This window comes from Eubalaena glacialis, chromosome 2 (genome assembly GCF_028564815.1).
Source record: "Eubalaena glacialis isolate mEubGla1 chromosome 2, mEubGla1.1.hap2.+ XY, whole genome shotgun sequence".
Lineage (NCBI taxonomy): Eukaryota > Metazoa > Chordata > Mammalia > Artiodactyla > Balaenidae > Eubalaena > Eubalaena glacialis.
This window is the reverse complement of record NC_083717.1, coordinates 44,746,015-44,766,063: the sequence shown is the minus strand read 5'-3', so window position 1 is coordinate 44,766,063 and position 20,049 is coordinate 44,746,015. Positions and strand designations below refer to the sequence as shown.

The window sequence follows — 20,049 nt, the reverse complement described above, 5'->3', positions numbered from 1 at the left end:
AGTGTCAACTGCCATTTATCACTGAAATTTGCATGGTTCCCTTCACTTCCTTCCATTACGAATTTACTTCTATTATGAATTTTCAATTGCTGATTTTAAATGAACAACTATATTCCTCTCTCACAGGTTAAGCAAAGACATAACATAGTTTCTATTTTTATTTTATCTACTCTGGCATGTAAACCAAACACATTTCAAATGATTTTATACCAGTTGGCACAATAAATGTAACTTAAAAATAATCTCAACTGAAATCCAGCCTCATACCTTTACTTCTCCCTCTTCTGATGGATTATCGGAGTGTCTAGGAGATGAAAACTCAATTCCATGCTCATCTTTCAGCCTCGGTGCTTTGTTTTCCTTCTTTACTCGAGGCTTCCGCTTCTTTAATTTGGCCTGGAAAGGGTAAGAAAATGATGATAAATCAAGTCCCTCAAAAGCATGACCAAATAACATCATGATTCTTTGGAACAGTAGCAGCCATATAATTCAAACAAGGAAACTCAGAGAAAATTCAAAGGAGTGCAACCAATTTTACCTGAAGGAGAAAAAAAGAAACTATAGGCCTTACAAATCTCCTATGCCACACAAAAACATCCATATCCTTGAACCTACTGATTCCATTTTTTGGAATTCAATCTAAAGATAAAATTCAAAAGAAGAAAAAACACCTTATATACAAAGATATAAATAAAGATAATATATAAAATAAGAGTAACATTAAAAAAAACTAGAAGCATGTTATATCTAAAAATAATGAAAAGGTGTTCATCTACTCAAACAGATACAGTAATTTAAGCAAGTAAAAACATGATGCTATCTATCTCCCCAGAACCTAACCTAACTTATAGAATATCCTCAACATATTATGTGAACAATGACATTAATTATGACACTACTACGCAAAAAAAGACAAGGTATGGGATAGGATTTTTTTCTAAAACTTGCTTTCTTTATAATATAGGGAAATTAATACAAATGGCATAGCTCTAAGAGCACTTAAGGAACATGCACACACAAAGGCTGCTACTACTGGCTGTAACTTATAGTATCTCCTAACTGTGATTCTCATCTTTTTAGGCCTGAATTGAAATGAAAAGTTGGGGAAATAAAAGCTAAAGCTCAGACGAGTCCATTAGTAACTCGGTTGAAATTTTTCACTGAGCAAGTCAGGCAACTGTAACTGAAGTCCAGTTTCTGAATTAACTGTGTATCCTAATTACCCATTTTATCCCTGGGACTCATGATTACAAGTAGCCGAGTGTTAGCTGTAACAACGGGCAAACCCAGTGATATTCACGCAGCACTGAGAACTATATTCCAAAATTGAGGAAGGAGCATAAAGACACAGCAACAGTATGTCTAGACCAGTGGCACTGGGAGAAATGAGGACTATTTTGAGGCAATATTTGAGGAGAATGCCAAGATGTTTAGGTCAATTACTAAATGAACATTCCTATCACTACCCAACCAAACCATCATTACTGGAACCTCAATACCAACACCTGACAAGGAGAGGGTTAGCGTTCTGTGGAGATGCCTGGAGAGGGCATCTCTGCCCCGACCTAACCCTGCAGGGCTGGAGCCTCAGACCCCTGGACGGTGCCCGGCTGGCAGCTGCACTCACCTCTTCCCCGCCCGTCACGGCCCCCTCCTTCTCCAGACTCTTCCTGAGCAGCTTCAGCAAGTAGTCCGCTCGGGTCTGCAGCTGCTTTCCCTGGGGCTTTTTATCTGTCTCCACTGGCAGGATCTTCAACAGGAAAGGAAGAGAAGTACCCGCCACGGCCCACGGCCCGGTTAGTGGATCAGGATAAACCGAGATGACAAACAACTGAGCAGTCCTTTCCCTCCCCACCACCCAAAATACAGATAAAGCCTCAGATCCTATCTCATGTCCATGGCTCCCAGTCACTGAAAATCCCTTATGAGCCGTTCTCGTTTTACAAAATGGGATGGAGAAATCCAGCTCTCCCACTGGCTCCTACCTGTGCTGTTAACAGGGTAGAACAACTCAGGTAGGAGGGGCTTGTTGGCTTCATCTGCTAGAGCATCCCAGCCGTCGTGGATTTCCTCCTTCCAGGAGCAGGGAATCCCTGGAGCTAGGTTAAAGCTTCGTTTTAGATTGAAAATGCTTCTTAGAGCATTGCTGGAGAGCACTGAGCTATGCCAGGACACAGCTGGACCTCTCAGGCCAGACTGGATTTGGTCTCAGTGCTTATGGCAGGGTGCTGTCACCCTCTGAGAACATTGCACCTGGGATGAGCATTGTTTGACGTGCCAGGAAAAGCCCTGCCAGGAGCACAACATGGAGCGCATCCTACTAAAATTTGAGCCAGCTTTCCCTGCTTACAGCTCTGAGCACGGCCTTACTATACTTGGTAGCCTGATGTGCAACGGATAGGGTGGGAGGCTCGATTTTGTGGGAGAAGTACAGCCAGTGTTTAATTCCATTACAAAAAATACCAAGGTATGGCTCATTCTTTCTTCATGTGTAGAAATGAAATATGGCTGTTCCAAATATTGTTAAAGAAAGTGCCAACAACTAAGGCCGAGAAATGCTCTTATTATTAATAATCTTACCCTGGTATTTGTTGCAATGAGATTTGACCTACAATAAAAATCAGAATTTGAAGACTTCTCCTATAATTTCCCAAAAACTTCACCGGCTATTATCGTCATCTCTGAAATAGTGCCACAGTCCACTAAAGATGGTAATGTTTCCAAGGATAAAGAAATCCCAGGAATTTACTATTGTTCTAATTTCCAATTTGATCCCCACCCCCCAGAAAATAGTTAAAAGTAAGTAATCAATATAAAAATATTATACAACAAATCTTCTAGACATCTCCAGCATCACAGAAATACTTACTTTGTCAGTTAACTTAAGCTCTGGATCCGTTTTAATTAGCTCCCAGTTTCCATAGCCGTGTTCATAAATTCCCAGCAATAGGCGAGAATCATCCTCTACTCCCCACTCGACATCAAAATGTGCAGCTTTGACACGACAGGTTAAGCAGTATCTGAAAAGATTTCCAAAGCAGGAGGACATTAGAGGAGGGGTCTTTCTGATCTGGGAATAAACACCAATGAGCAAAGCACTCTGGTATGTTAAGAGAAAAGACAGTGAAAATACTACGTAACTACACATATCTGTAACTTCAAATCTGTTTTCTAATGGCACAACCACCCACGCATGAGCATGTATTATACTCACTTTTTTTTTTCTTCAGGGTCTACAGGGATAGATTTATGCAGCATCTCAAACTCTTCTTCATGTTGGATAATAGATTTCACATTAACCTGAACCCCAGATATCTTGATAGTTGGGCCTCTCTTTTTCCCTGGTCCTTTCCCTAAAGAACACCAATTTCATATTCGTTAAGTGAGAATTCGCTGAAGTTTCACAGAAAACATAGGTCAACAAATCCTGAACTCTTATTCCCTCAGCGTATATCTCTGGTTTATCGTTAATTCAAAGATATAATCAAGTAAGGCAAAAAATTTTCTCAATTAATGTTTGTAAAATAATCTCTAAACAATTCAGTTTTTTAAGATTTAGAATTTTTTAATCCAGTAGTGTTTATAATTGTATTTTAATCTTCCTATTTGTTTTATACTTTGGCTCTAAAATTAATAAAATTTATGAAAGAAGATTTTAAAGGAATAATATTAATGCTGAAGTTTTTTCTTTTGTTTTTCTAACCCATCAACAGATTTTTAAGTGCTTTAAAAGATGATCTTCTCTACTAAAAAAGTATGAGATCAAGTTAATACCTAACACATTTGAAATGATGAACAAAAGAAGTCATGGAAAGGTTACCCTAGCCCGAGTTTCCAATTAAAGTAATCCTAGAGGTAAAAACAAAGCAGTCAATTCTAACCAAAGAGTCCAAATCGAAATGCATGATAATGACACTTGTCTGTGAGGGAAAAGATGGCTCAGAGCCTGAGAAAAGATTTCTTTTTTTAACATTCAAGTCGATGAAATGGCACTACAATTATAAACAATTATTTAGGGATTCTCATATAATCCACTAGAATTTCACTTGCAAATGCTATTCCCAACAATACTGATGAGTTCTGGAACAGAATATGGCAAAATGGGAAAGGCACCTCCTCCGAAGATCAGAAATCTGGATTTATTCCCGGATCTGCACAAACTACCCCCTGTCCCCTTTCCCCTCTCACTTCTAGTTATTAACCTCTCTGGGTCTGTGTTTCCTCATCTGTAAAATAAAAAGATTGCAACAGAAAAATGGGCAAAGGATAAAGAGACAATTCACAGAAAAGGAAATACAAATGGTTCCATGTGAAAAATACTCAACCTCATTCATGGTAAGAGAAATGCAAATTAAATATATAGACATAGCCTTTTTAACCTCAGGTTGGGAAAATTCAAAGATTTGAAAATATGTCGGTGAGATTAAGAGGAAACAGACACTGCCATTCTAGTCAATGATGGTGGGAGGATATGGCGCAAATGGCATACACACAAGATTATTTACCACAACACCGTAAAGCAAAAGATTGGAAAGCTAAATGCCCATTAACAGGATACTAATATTGTAAATCCATAACAGATTGTGTAGCTCTTCAAAAAAAAAAATTCAGGCAGTGGAGAAAAGATCAACCATCTTTAATGAATGGTGTTGAGACATATAGTAGCCATATAGGAAAAATCCAAAATCCAAAAAACCTGGATGCAATACCAGGAAAGACTCCAAGTGAATCAGAGATATAAAAGTAAATGAAATCACATAGGTATTGGTGGTGGTGGGGGGTGGTGATCTTAATGACTTCCCTTATATCCTCAGAGTAGAAAAAAAAAATTTTTTTTTAGTTTGTTACAAGATATTGAATATAATAGTTCCTTGTGCTATATTAAATCCCTGTTGTTTACCTCTTTTACATATAGTAGTGTGCATCTGCTAATCCCATACTCCCAATTTATCCCTTTCCCCTTTGGTAACCATAAATTTGCTTTCTATGTCTGTGAGTCTGTTTCTGTTTTGTAGAGAAAATGTTTTTAACTGATCAAAATCCAAAACAAAAATAGGGTAAAAGATTGATAAATTTGACTATATAAATTTTTTTTAAGTTTTCTGTACAAAATACCATAGCAAAGTGAGAGGACAAATCACAAACTGGAGGAGAACACTGGCAACTTTTATCAGAAAAAGAGATCCTAGGACTTCCCTGGTGGTGCAGCAGTTAGGATTCCACCTGCCAATGCAGGGGACACGGGTTCGATCCCTGGTCCGGGAAGATCCCACATGCCGCGGAGCAACTGTGAGCCCGTGAGCCACAACTACTGAGCCCGTGTGCCACAACTACTGAAGCCCACATGCCTAGAGCCTGTGCTCCGCAACAAGAGAAGCCACCGCAGTGAGAAGCCCACGCACTGCAAAGGAGAGTAGCTCCCGCTCGCCGCAACTAGGGAAAGCCCGCGCGCAGCAACGAAGACCCAACACAGCCAAAAATAAAATAAATAAAATTTTTTAAAAATTCCCTGTATTAAATCTTCTTAAAAAAAAAAAAAAAAAAAAGAGATCCTAAAAATTAAGACCAACAGCTCAATAGAAAATGGGCATAATATATGTACAGACAGTTCACAAGTGGCCCTCAGAAAAGATGCACAACCTTACTCATTAAAAGAAAAATGAGATGCCATTTCCCAACTGTCAGTTTGGCAAAAATCCAAACATCTGACAATACATTCTGTTGTGTATGAATATACATTGTAGGTGGCAATGTAAATGGTATCAAATTTATGAAGAATTTGGCAGTATCTAACCAAATTACATATGCATTTTTCCCAGGACTCAACAATCCCACTTCCAGAAATTTATCCCAAAGATATGCTGGCAGAGATATGAAACAGCATATTCATTAAACTATTTATTCATTGTGGCTTTATTTATAGTGGCAGAAGACTGAAAACAACCCAAATATTTATTACTAGGCGATATTAAAGTGTGAATTAACATCTACCTACACAGTGGAATACTGTGCAATTGTAAAAGGAAGAAGGTATGAACTCTACACAGTAAGATGGAGTGAACGCCATATGTGAAAATAAGTAGGTGCAGAACAGAATATAATGTATGATATCTCCTGTATAATAGCGGAAATACACACACACAGACTTAAAATTTTAAAAAGAAACAATGGAAAGATAAGCCCAAAACTAATAGAAATGATTACCTACAGGGGAGGAAGAGAACAGTACTGGGGGGACAGGAATGAAGGCAAGATTCTCTCATCGTGTTCCTGGTTTTGTTCTGACTTTGGGCCATGCAAATGTTTTACATAATTAAAGAAGCAAAGTTTCATCAAAAGGAGAAAAGTAGTCCCTAGAAACTGAAAGGAAAAGAAAACAAAAGATACTAAACTATATATTAAGTTGGTGGCATAACCACACAGAGAAAAGAACAATTTCAAATAGTTTTAAAACATAGTACTTTGTGTACTGCTAGTGAGGTGTATTTTAAGGACAAAAAGAAACACAAAGAAATCAAACTCCGCATTAAGAAGTCTTATTGTTAACAGTAAAATCAGGGGGATTCCCTGGCAGTCCAGTGGTTAGGACTCGGCGCTTTCACTGCCATGGCCCAGGTTCAATCCCTGGGCAGGGAACTAAGATCACACAAGCCGCACAGCACAGCCAAAGAAAGAAAGAAGAAAAAAAAACAAACAAAAACAGTAAAATTGGTATTAATATTTGGAAACGTGTATAATGTATAAGACAAATACATGATTATGTTAACATTTTTAGGAACAAAATTTTCAACTTAAGCAAAGAGATATCAATAATCTTACATTAGAATTGGAAATGTTAACCTGGACTCAGGAATATGCTAAATGCCGGTTTATAGAAAATATTTATGGAAACAAGTTAAGCAATGCCAGAAGGAAGCAATCGACCAGATGCAGAATGTGAACATGCAGAGAAAAGAAACATGTGGAAAGGAAGGGACTGTTACAAGGAAATATCTCCAAATATGCTGTGAGATGGACAAAGCAAGGTACAGAACAGTGTGCATGCTACAGCACCAACTGTGTTAAAACAGTATCTATTCATTTTTTGAACATATGTATTCTTATATTTCTAGAAGGAGACAAGAGATAGGGATACCTGTTTTTCATTTTTGAGCCATGTGAATGTAATACTTATTCAAAACAATTACAAGGAAAAAAAAAAAACACTGTAAAGTTAAGATTTACTTTTGGATGTATTCTTGGCGCTATAAAAGCACATATTTGGATCACTGTCCAAACCACTCAAGTTATTTAAGTTTCTTTCATGGAAAAAAAAAAATCTAAAAATGTTTTTGACTGTATTCAAGATATTTTAAAATTCTATTACTTTTAGTAACAGCCTTAAGAAGAAAATTTCAAAGCACAAATACTTCTTTACTTAATGAAATAGCTAACACTGCAAGCCAGACGTGATGACAAGCACTTCACATGTATGGAATTATTCAAGTGACCATCCAAACCCTTTGAGGCACGGACTACTACTCTATTTTGCACATGTGACTGTTAAGAGGCTATCACTTGTCTCAGGTCTTACAGCTAAGAAATGGCAGGACCAAGATTCCAGGTAAACTGGCTGCCTCCAGGGCCTGAATACTTAACCACAGATGACAGAGCCTCCTGTGAGTAACGTCAGTGAAGGGTGACAAAAGAATGGGGGCAATGGCACAGATAAACCACAGTCCAGTGAACTGTGGAATGACCACACCCTCATCTTTTTGTTTGAGGTTCAACTATAAGGGTGTCCTTTAACAACAAGGACCTCAGCTCTCTCCTGACACCTCCTGCTTTTATAGGACAGGCAAAAGCACTCTTGGTGTGTAAGACAAAACACAATACAGGTCGAATCAAATTACAACAAATTCTAGTGCCAAGAGAGTCTCACTGCAACAAAAAGGTTTACAATATTCATCTACTATTTTTATTCTAACTAGTTCTCTAAATCCTTTAAGTTTATCACAACAAAACAATACGTGTATGTATATCCAAAATAATTACTGATGTTTGTGGTCTGTAATGTCCTCACTTACAGCCAAAATACAAACGTGTCCACTCAGCTTTACCCACTCAGGTCTTTACATCATTCAAACCAATCTAAACTTTCTACAGTAACATTAAAAGAAATCATTCATCTTGTTCATTACTTTGCACCTTCTGCAAATCAACTTCATTTGTGAGTAAATCTTTGGAATCTTAAAACTGAGCTCATGTAAAGGCAGGTGAGAATACACACCTCAAAAAATTAGGGATGCCTGGGATATAAGTATGTTCATCTTTTTAAAAAAAAAAAAAAGACCCTTAGCAGCAGAGATCCCAATCCACAAGTGCCAGGTCTTTGAGAATCACTGAGGGAGACATGCTGACTTACCCTCGCTGGCATTTTCTTTCAGCTGTTCTTCGTATTCTTGCATTGCTGACACACAGCTGTTGTGAATCAATTCCCCTAGGCGCTTCAGATCTGCCACAGACTTATCTACCAACTCAGCATCACGTGCTATGCACTCCAGCCTGAGGGAAGACAAATACGGGGATACCTCAAGGCCCTGTGCCCACGTTTCTAATGTCACGTGAGCTACCACTTGGTTTCACATAAGCTTGCTCCTGCAAAGACACTTTTCTCTACATGCCTTAATTGATCGTTCCAACAAGAACCCTCAGACAGTGACTGACGACTTACTTTCCATCATAAAGAATTTGACTTGGAATAGTCCACAAAAACAGACTAATTTCAAAAAACAGACGGGAAAGGGTTCAGCTTTCTTTATTAACTAAATGCGCTGTCTGATAACAGTAGCAGGTGAAGTGCCCCAAAGCTATTTGCACTAGTTTGTTTCTTTGTGCTCACTTTCCTTTCTCTAGCTTACTTTCATTCACTGCAATGTTCCTAGAAGCGAAGTACAGTTACATGTACAATATGTTTCGTTGATCTCCAAGTCATCTGGAGCAGGTGAGTCAATTAATGTCTAAAAACCAGGCTGTCAAAAGGTGCCAGACCATAAAAATGGAAAGTAGAACCAAAAAAAGAAACCTCTACAATACAGAAGTGAAAAAGAGGTGGATAAGGAACTATTTATATTAATAAGCTTACCGTTCAAGAGGGAGACCAAACTTCTTATACGCCTTGATGAACCTAAGAAAATAATCAATAAATCACATTAGAAAAACAGACTTCAGCTATGTTAATGCAAACACATCCTGTGATGAAATATGAGCCATAAAAACTGTCAGAAAGAGACTGGGCCCAATCCTTGCGACTGCCACTAAATGAACTAAAGTTGGCCTTTGAAAATGGCCAGCTTAAAATAATGAGTGCTAAAAATCTATTCAAAGATTAACTTTATTCTCAGTGACTGGTCATGAAACTGCTTAGGGACATAATTGAGAATGGTGACTTAACTCTAGTACTATCATTTTTAGAAGTTTATGGAGTTCAATAGATAATAAATGATTTAAAAACCACAACCTCTTATAATAAAATCCAGTACAGTTAAGTGGTCTATTTAGTCCACTATTGTTACTTTCAATTCCACACTACAATATTTTCCATTACTTTCTGGTCAATAATACAAATATAAGGTTTTTAGGACTGCCTCAAATACTTTTTGTAATGAGGCAAAGTAAAATAAACATATGATTTTAAACTTTTTAGGCAAAACTATTTTGGAAACTCTGACTCCTTCTGCCAAACACTGTCTCCAGCCAAAAATCTAATCTATCCTTCCACAAGTCTCTAGCCTAAACCATGCTACATGCCCAATCCATGTGTAATCCACTCCCCTCCCTAGAGCCAACCACTAGCACTTCCACTAAAAAAGCGAGATGCCATGATATATCAAGGTCATCACTGTAACATGCCAAACTACCTGATTAGATAAAAATGAAGAGAGAGATACTATGGAGAAAAAAAATGAAAAGAGAGGGCACAGCAATTAAAGAAAATGGGGATGAATATAACAATAGCTAAGAAACAATATTAAAGGAACAGCATGGATTAGGAAAGTACTATATGTGAAAGCAAACCTGAGGATTATTCCGCCACTCTACATTTCTTCTTCTTGATATATACTGAAATATTATACATCTGCAATAATATGCCATTTGGGATTACTTCAAAATAATATTGAGACAGAGAAGCATTCCAGGAATGGTGGAGTAAGGACCTCTGAAAATCCGCTCCTCCATAAAAGCAACAAGAACACTGGCAAAATTGTCAAAATCAACTTTGTTAGAATGCTGGAAATTAACCAAAGGCTTGCAGCCATCTTATGAGCATTTATTCAAGAAAATGGCTGAATCTCAGTATGAACAGTGAGCTCTCTGGCATTTTGACTTGCTCTATTTCCCATGCCCTCTCCCCAGCTCCATGACTGCCTTGAAAACTACACCTTCCCAACTACTGCAGCTGTGCAAAGAAGCAACACAGCAGCCACTAGAGGGAGCAGAACAGGCCTAGAGCTCCCCAAAGGCTCTTTCCCCAGAGAACAGTGCTATTTGACCTGACTGACAGCACCCTGAGAAGCTCCATTCTCAGACTTGCCTTCATTCGACCTGACTCTGTATGAAGAACACTGTCTGCAGTTCATCGGTCAAAAAACAATTAGAGGCAAAGGTTTAACACCACAGCTGCCTGAGGCAGCATTATAAGTTGGTGATATGAATAGGCTGACCAAAAACTGCAATGGAAAAACTTGGGGGAAAAGATGTCCACAAGTCTTGGGGTCTTTGAAAAGCTCAGGCATATTCCTGGGTATCTAGAAGGCTGCATATATGCAGGGCTATGTGCAGGCACAGAGAAGACCTGAGGAGCTGTGAATCTCTCACCTCTGACTCGCATTGAGGCTCTGCACAAACAGGAACTGAAGGTTAAGGCAGAGCTGTAAACTGCCTACCAGAACATTGAAGACATCCCCAAAATACACAAGTAGCCCTTCAGCAAAGGCTGGTAGATTTACTGGTTGGTAGACTTAAGGTGTTTAAGGAAGTCTCTGTCCAATCATTAGCTGACCACTAACCTAAATGAGCAGAGACTTCAAAAGACAGAGAAGACAGACTTCACAGAACTAGTCCAGAAAAGTTACTAAACAAACAGCAACAACTGTTAAATAGCAAATACAAAAACCTCTTGCTGGCAGGGGGAATCTGATTTCCAGACTTGCCACATTGTATTACTTAAAATGTCTAGTTTTCAACAAAAAATTACAGAAAACAAGAAAGTATGGTCCCTATACAGGGAAGGAAGATGGTTTTCAATGGAAATAGATCCTGAGGAAGTCCAGAAGTTGAACTTATTAGACAAAGGTTTTAATCAACTATTATAAATATATACAAGAACTAAAGGAATCCATGTCTGATGAATTAAAAGAAAATTTGAGAATAATATATCACCAAATGGAGAATATCAACAGAGACAGAAATTATATAAAGAAGTCAAATATAAATTCTGGAGTTGAAAAGTACAATAACTAAGATAAAAAAAATCACTAGAAAGGCTCAGGATTAGATATGAATTGACAGAAGAAAAAAAAATCAGTTAAAAGATAGGTCAACTGAGGGACTTACTTCTCTGGTGGCACAGTGGTTAAGAATCCGCCTGACAATAGAGGGGACACAGGTTTGATCCCTGGTCTGGGAAGATCCCGCCTGCCGAGGAACAACAAAGCTCGTGCGCCACAACTACTGAGCCCGTGCGCCACAACTACTGAAGCCCATGTGCTCTAGGGCCCGCGTGCCACAACTACTGAGCCCACATGCTGCAACTACTGAAGCCCGCGCACCTAGAGCCCATGCTCTGCAACAAGCCACCGCAATGAGAAGCCCACACACTGCAATGAAGAGTAGCCCTCGCCTGCTGCAACGGAGACACAACGCAGCCAAAAATAAATTAAAAAAAAAAAAACAAAAAAAAAAACAAGAGATGCGTTTAAAAAAAAAAAAAAAAGATAGGTCAACTGAGATTATCCAATGTGAAAGACAGAAAAAGAATCAAGACTAGCCTTCAAAAACAAAGGAGAAATTAAGACATTCCTAGATAAATAAAAAGAAAGAATTTGTTGCTAGCAGACCTGCCCTAAAAGAAATACTAAAGAGAGTACTCTGGGCAGAAATGGAAAGACATGAAACAATAACTCATATCCACATGAACAAATAAGAGCCTCAGGAGGATACCTGAGTAAGTAGATAAAAAGACAGTGTATATGTATTTTTGTCAGTAACTCTTTTCTTCTCCTAAATGATTTTAACTATCAACTGCATAAGGCGATAATTATAAAACTGTGTTGGTGGGCTTATAAAGATGTAATCTGTGTGACAATAAAAGCACAAAAGAGGGGGAAGAAATGTACCTAAACTGGAGTAAAGTTTTAGAACACCACTGAAATTAAGGTGGTATTAGTCTAAACTAAATTGTTCTAAGTTAAAACATTAAATGATAATCTCCAGGGAAACCACTAAGAAAATAACTTTTAAAATATAAAAGAAACAAGAGAATTAAAATAGTATACTAAATAGTATACTAAAAAATATGTAATACAAAAGAAGGCAGTAATGGGGGAATAAAGCAACAAAAAAGACCCAAGACATAAAAAACGAACAGCAAAATGCAGACATAAATTCTATCTTATAAGTAATTGCATTAAATGTAAATGGTTTAAAGACTTCAATCAAAAGGAAGAGATCAATAGAATGGATTTTTAAAAAACATCTAACTATATACTACCTACAAGAGTTGCAAGCTAGATTCAAAGACACAAATAGATTGAAATAAAAAAGGAAAAAGATACTGCACATACAATACCAAAAGAGAGTTGGAGTGTCTGCACTAATATCTAACCAAGTTATAAACTTTAAGACATAAATTGTTACTAGAGACAAAGAAGGACATTTTATAATGAGAAAACAGTCAATTCATCAAGACAACATATTATAAAGCATACACACCTAACAGTAGAGGCCCAAAACATATGATGCAAAAACTGACAGAATAGAAGGGAGAAATAAACAATACAGCAATAATAGAGCCTTCAATACCCCACTTCCAATAATGGATAGATCAGGCAGAAGATCAATAAGGAAATGGAAGATCTGAACAATAGTAAACCAAATAGACTTAAAAAACATCTATAGAACACTCCACTCAACTGCAGCAGAATATACATTCTTCTCAAAATAACACTGAGGGTAGGGGAAAATAGAAATATGGCACACACACAAGATTGACTACAAACTCATAATGGTTAAAATAATACCCGGGGAGGGGTGTGTTAATATTCTATCAATGTTTGTATACATTTACATTTTTCCATAATAAATTAAACAAAGAAAGAATAAAAGAACAGGTATAACATTTAGTGGGAAACAAAGACCTTGTGATTTCAAATACTGACCTAAAAGGACTATTTGATAATAGTTAAAATTTGGGTTAGACCATAAAGTTAATCATTTTCATATTTTCTACTTTCTTCAGCTTTTAAAAAAAATAACATGGAAGCTAGGGGAAAAGTGGTTTGGAAGCAATAATTTTAGATTTTTCTGGAGGGAAGAGGGGGTGTGAATCAGACACCAACAAATGTGTAATAAGTACTGACATACATGGACATATATACACTACCAAATGTAAAATTAGATAGCTAGTGGGAAGCAGCCGCATAGCACAGGGAGATCAGCTCGGTGCTTTGTGACCACCTAGAGGGGTGGGATAGGGAGGGTGGGAGGGAGGGAGATGCAAGAGGGAAGAGATATGGGAACATATGTATATGTATAACTGATTCACTTTGTTATAAAGTAGAAAGTACCACACCATTGTAAAGCAATTATACTTCAATAAAGATGTTTAAAAAAAAAAAAAAAAAAAAAGTACTGACATAGAAAGATGCCTAAAATTGATTATAAGTGACAAGAAGCTGCAGAACAGTATGTTGTATATACCAATAAATCAAACTGGTATCAGCACTAACACTGATGGAAAGTAAACTGGGGTTATCTGTACTACTTTAATTTTTTATATTTATATCATTTCTTTTATATACATTGATACATATGTATATATGTATTTATTCATATTCTTCAATAAAACCAAAAGAGAAAGTTTCAGCCCAAGTTTACCTCCAACAGCCTCTTTCCTCTTGGCTGGACTTTCTTTGTGAAATGTTCAGAACCCAGAACAAGAAGTAAACAAAAAGAAAGAGTTCAACTAAGGAAAACCTTGGAGAAGGGAGAATCATCCTGGGGCCTTGGAGCATGACTCAGTCCCCCTTGCCTTCCTCTGACCTCCCTGTCATCAATGTCAGGGATCCATCGACCTGAGGCTTACAGCATGTCCTTCCAAATGTGAGGGGGAAGGAGAGCAGAGCCCCTACTAACCTCCGGATCTCGGCATCAGTGAATCCCTCCACGAGGTCCTTCCGCACACTTCGGGGGCGCCCTCTGCGCTTGGGCTTCTTGTCATCATCAGAGTCATCTGTCTCACTCTCAGAGGCAGAGGATCTCTGGGCCTGCCTCTTAGACTCAGTATCAGAGTCACTGTCATTTGTCTGAGCCTGAAAAGGCAAAGTCACATTGTAGCAAGTGCCAGGTCTAAGAGATCTAAGGACTAAGACCAGCCCATCTTAACCCCTTAATACTCAGAACTTCCCATCGTATCAGGCAAGTCAATTTCCCTTTAAGAAAGAAGGAGGCAGACGGCATGTGATGAAAGAAGACCTGCTTGGGATAGTCACTCTGCCAGAGACATACTGTAATGTCATTAAGTAAACTGGAATAAAAATATTTGGATTGTGGCTTCATGTTTACTTCCTTGGGCAAATTACTTTACTTCTTCATGCCTTTGTTTTCCATTTGTAAAATGGGGACAATAGCACCTATAATACAGGGTTTTCATACGAATTAAATGAGTCAGTAAGTGGAAAAGCACTAACTTATGCCTGACATACAGGGAATACTCAATGATAGCTACTATTAGCTAATACTGATTTACTAGGATCTCAGACAAACCTGAGTCTGTTAACTCCAACAACTGGGTAATAAAACAGTCTATCTACTTAAATGTTGTTGCAAAAATCAAATTAGATAGTGCCTATAATAGAGCTTTGTAAACTGAAGCACCTTTATATAATCTCTTACTAAGTATTTATGCCAAGTGCTATGAACAAACTCTTAAAGGTGAAAAGAGGTTTGACTCTGAAAGTCAAAGGCCTTGCCAATTAGAACCAAACTCTTAGACTTACTGGTTCTAATCTCAAGGGCAAAATGCAAACTTCTGTCAAACTCAAATCCTGTCCAGTCATCTCACAAAGAGCCAATCTGCAAAGATCAAATGGCTCATAGGTATGCGCATGAGCCTTGTGCATTTTTCCATTTTCCTCTGCTAGGTTTCCTATAACTCTGCCCTGGAACCCTCCACGTCCAGACAACAACATAAGGTGAACAAAATAAGAAGTATCAATACTTCCATATCTTTCATGTTACTTGATCACCTTTTTAGTGGAACTCCGAATTCGAGGCAACATATAAATTTCTTCCAGCTCTTTCTGCCGCTCTTCCTCCTCTACTTTCTTCCTTTGTTCCTCTGGAATGATCTCATCCCAGTCCTTGTGAGGACGCTCTTCTAGTTCTTCTTCATCCTCCATTGTTGCGAAGTTGGCAACCTTAAAACAATGGACAACTCATTATCCGACTGACACTTCCCTATTTCCCAAACACCATCTACTAACACACCAACTCAAGCAGTTTTTAATCTAACATGCTATGAATGATAATAGGACTCCTGTGATATTACATAATCAAATAATCAATTTTCTACTCATCTCTCCCTTATCGCCCCCCCCACAAAATCTACTTGCCAAATCCTAAAGTTCATCAGAAATTTTACTGAAAAACAGGGAAAGATATAAAGCTACAATTATAAGTTTTATTGAAAGATTTGCTGTTAAATCATACACATTTTCTAATGTACTAATTAGAAATTTTAGATTTATTTAGATTATAACATTTGAAAACCTAATACTAATCCATTACGAACTTACAGTCCTATACATTATAAATCGCTACTGAATAGAGCTCATTTGGAAACAACCCATAACTCAAAGCAGTAGCTATTGGTTACCTTATTCATTTTTATCAAAAGTATAGAAGCTAAAGGTATGTAAGAATTTCATATGCTCAAAACTGCACGTTAGTCTTAGGAATAAAAACAAGAACACAAAATGCAAAAAACTGAAACAAACCTGGAAGAATATTCCATTTATTTCATATCAAATATTTAATATATTTAGACCAGGACACCATCATGAACATTACTTCTGTTTAAGAAGGGAGCAGGGGCTTCCCTAGTGGCGCAGTGGTTAAGAATCTGCCTGCCAATGCAGGGGACACGGGTTCGAGCCCTGGTCTGGGAAGATCCCACATGCTGCGGAGCAACTAAGCCCGTGAGCCACAACTACTGAGCCTGTGTGTCTAGACCCTGTCCTCCGCAACGGGAGAGGCCGCGACAGTGAGAGGCCCGCGCACCGCGATGAAGAGTGGCCCCCGCTCGCTGCAACTGGAGAAAGCCCTCGCACAGAAACGAAGACCCAACACAGCCAAAAAAAAAAAAAAAAAAAAAAAGCCAATAAAAAAATATATATATAAAATAAAAAAATAAAAAAGAAGGGAGCAGTACCCATAAAAGTGAAATCCAGTTGAAACACTAACAATTCACCTCCATCCTCTGCATCTGCAGACACATTAACTCTGATCCTAGAGCTCTGTGATCCACTCAACTCCTTCCTTTTTCTTCCACTAAGACAACTTCTACCTGTGGCCAACCTTGGACTTCATCACAAAATAATGCTTCCTTTCAAACACTTCTTCCTCAACCCTTATGGGTCTACCACACATAACCATCAATGTAACCTCCAGGTCTTCCCTGCTTCTCTAACATGCATGGAACCAAACCATGATGAATCCATTCAACCACGTTCTCACTGGAATCTGGGAAACTTCTGCCACTTTGATGACTTATCTATGCCTCCCAAGCCAATCTTCCACCTTGGGATGGCCAACTGATTCAACTTCTCTGACCTCAAGTATTTCTGGAGCAAGTCATATGATCCTGCTGACTGGCTCTAATGTGAAGCCCCATCTTCTAAATTCAGCTCTACACCCTAAATCAAGTTCCTCCTGGCAACTCCTGGCCCCTGGATGGGACTATCCCAAATCTTTTCCACTTCTCAGCAAACACCTCACTTAATTTACTGGTTATTAAGGTCACCAGTTGGAACTCCTACATCTTCTCTCCCCTCTATTCCCTGAAGTGTATACTTGCCTTTTTCTTTCAAAGGCCAGTTCCTCCATCTGTGCTTTTGATTATATCTGTTCCAGTCTCCTCCTGGGCAATGTGCAATCAAATTTTCCTTTTTTCCTTAGAACCTTCAGTATTTCCCTATTCTCAATTTCTTTCCTCAACCTAGAAACGTGGTAACACCTTTAAAAAACTTTGCCTTGCTTGATCCTTCTATCCTCATAAATTACTTTCACTGATCTCTTCACTAAGCTTTTTATTAATGTCTATACTCAATGCTGTCACCTCCTACTCATCAGGTGCCCAGCTTCTGCATTTAGTCCTGATCTCATTTAATTTTCTATCAAATACCACTAACTACCCCATAACTGTCCTTAAAAAAAAAATCCCACCAAGTCAAGAGCTTCCCAACTGTCACCTTCTATTTTCATACCTTTGACCTCTCTTTCTTATGATTCTATTAATGTCTCTCCCACAACCTCTCCACCCCTCCCAGAGCTCCACACTATCAAGTTCTCCACCTATCCCACTGACTGCTTATTCTCAGCCCTTGTCACACCGACTTCTTTTCCTCTACCCACTGAATCTGGGCAGGATGGACCACTTCAGTGGTGACCCTCATGGGGAGGACTATACATTCTATACCCACATCATACTTGGAACTCTAGAGAATGATTTTGAGGGATATGAGTCAACTTAGGTAAAGAGAAAAGCAGAGTCCCTTGCACCCAGAAAGTACTGACAGGCATTACTTATTATTGGTTCATGAATCAATGCTAAAGACATTCTCAGACAATGATTTTCATACCTTAAATTGTGACAGAAGCTCATCTGTTGCACTTGTTGAGACTTCATTCTCTCTGGTTTCAGCCAAGCGCAAAATTTCATCTATATCCATTTCCTAAAAGAACAAGAGCAACACAAACATGGTAAAAAGGCAACAGTGGTACGCATCTACTGAAAATGACTGGTGCAAATAAACCAACTCTCTTCTCTGGTATTCCATTTTCTTTTACACTCTCAGTTTCATGTCCTTTATATCTAATGTTTCAAACTACTATTTATACAAATGATAAGATGAAACTTCAGAAATTACGAGAAATAAAATTGGAACAAAAAAGACCAAAGACAAAATCCTCAAATGCTTTTCTCATTCCTTCCTAGTCAATTTAGTAAGAGCTTTTAGCTCTGTAAGAAAAAAAAGAGAAACTATGTTCTGCAAGTAACTACCGTTTCTTTATAAAAGCCTCAGACTCAGAATTGTTTCCAGAAAAATTCAGACTCTCACAGATGATACTTATCAAGAAAGTTTTTTCCCTTATTGTTGACTACCTGAGGCTCTGATTCCTCCCCTTCAAGTTCTTTGAAGAGATCCTCCGCTCCAAATTTCAAAATCGCTGTCAGCTCTTCTTTATTAAAAGGATTTGAACTGCAGAAATAAAATGTAGTTGTAATCTTTTTGGAATGTCAAATAACCTCTATGGAGTTCTAAATATCTGTTCTTCATAAAGAGGTCAAATTACTGGTGAAGATATAAATTCTGCCACAAGAAAAATGAGCTCACAAATATTTCATGTTTTTTAATCCACAGGAAGAGTCTGCAGTGGTAAACCTAACCTAACAAAAGACTAAGAAATCAATTATTTTCCTGTTGATTCATCTGTTACATGGTTAAGCAAGAAAGATAATTAGCAAAATGAGAGAAGGGAGTTCTCTCTTTGTCCTTTGACTCAGAAAGTTACCATTCACCAAGAATTTTCAAACTCCTCATCTCTGGTCCAAAATAAAAGAACAAGCTTTTTCTGCCTAGTTTCCTCTTTAATGGAAAATTATCATCATCTAATTAGGAAGGGCTCATTTGATCTCACCTGTAACACAAGTTGTAGGACTGCCTCAGAAGATACTCAACAATTTGGTCAAAATGTAAACTCTCTAAGAGAAATAGTTGTGTTTCCAAATAAAGCCAACTAAAACTTAACTACTTTCCTTTTATAGCCTTCTGTTTTCAATAGGAAAGATAATCTCCACACAAACATTTTTACCAACAGTAAGAAATAGATACCAATTCAATCTGGTACATTCTCACTGCTGAAAAGTCCAAGGCAACATTGTGCCAGGATGAAAGCCCAATGGGGAGCACACAGCTGCCACTGCTGCTGCTGTGTCATATGTCACAGGCAGAGCCAAAAGCAAAAGGCAAGAGAGGAGGGCAGGAAAGGAAGAGAGAGGGCACATAAGAAAACGGCTGATATGGAAAAAAAAAAAAAAAAGAACCCGAAGAAGAAGGAGAAACAGGGAGAGCAAAATTAAATGAAAATGCCATCTTCTTGCAGTTTTGGCTTGGCCTTTTCCAGGTAATTAATGGATTAATGTCTGTTGTAAAGCATCCTATTAGAAAAATGAATTATACCAAATGTTGACATAAAATTGACTCTGCTACCTCTCCCATCTTTCCGGCACTTACTTGGACCTTCCAGAGTTGTTTTCCAGAACTGTCCGGCCAGTGGTATCCATGCGCTGAATCACCAGATGGTCCAATACCATCTTCTTTTTGGCCCGTTCTATGATCTCTTCCTCCACGGTCCCCTTTGTAACCAAGCGGTAAATATTTACCTGTAGGAAAAGGAAATGTTATGCTTATGCCTGATCACACATACAAAAAAGTTACCTCTGTCTAAAACCAAGGGGGAAAATAAAAAAATATTTGTTCTCTGATATGGCATACCACTTGTAAGCCA

At 38.1% G+C, this 20,049-nt stretch overlaps 1 protein-coding gene across 4 annotated transcripts in view; it reads right to left on the bottom strand.

Annotated features, from left to right (window-relative positions):
• CHD2 (chromodomain helicase DNA binding protein 2) overlaps positions 1–20,049 on the bottom strand; it is a 117,566-nt gene that overhangs the window by 27,977 nt on the left and 69,540 nt on the right. For all 4 annotated transcript variants that reach the window (XM_061179980.1, XM_061179982.1, XM_061179981.1 and 1 more), the window contains 11 exons: positions 19,776–19,924; positions 18,644–18,740; positions 18,120–18,212; positions 15,507–15,677; positions 14,395–14,570; positions 9,125–9,166; positions 8,405–8,544; positions 3,215–3,353; positions 2,870–3,020; positions 1,628–1,750; positions 268–396 (listed from right to left, as the gene is read on the bottom strand). In XM_061179980.1, the coding sequence (XP_061035963.1) occupies positions 268–396; positions 1,628–1,750; positions 2,870–3,020; positions 3,215–3,353; positions 8,405–8,544; positions 9,125–9,166; positions 14,395–14,570; positions 15,507–15,677; positions 18,120–18,212; positions 18,644–18,740; positions 19,776–19,924 (1,410 nt within the window). The remainder of the gene's footprint in view (positions 1–267; positions 397–1,627; positions 1,751–2,869; positions 3,021–3,214; positions 3,354–8,404; positions 8,545–9,124; positions 9,167–14,394; positions 14,571–15,506; positions 15,678–18,119; positions 18,213–18,643; positions 18,741–19,775; positions 19,925–20,049) is intronic.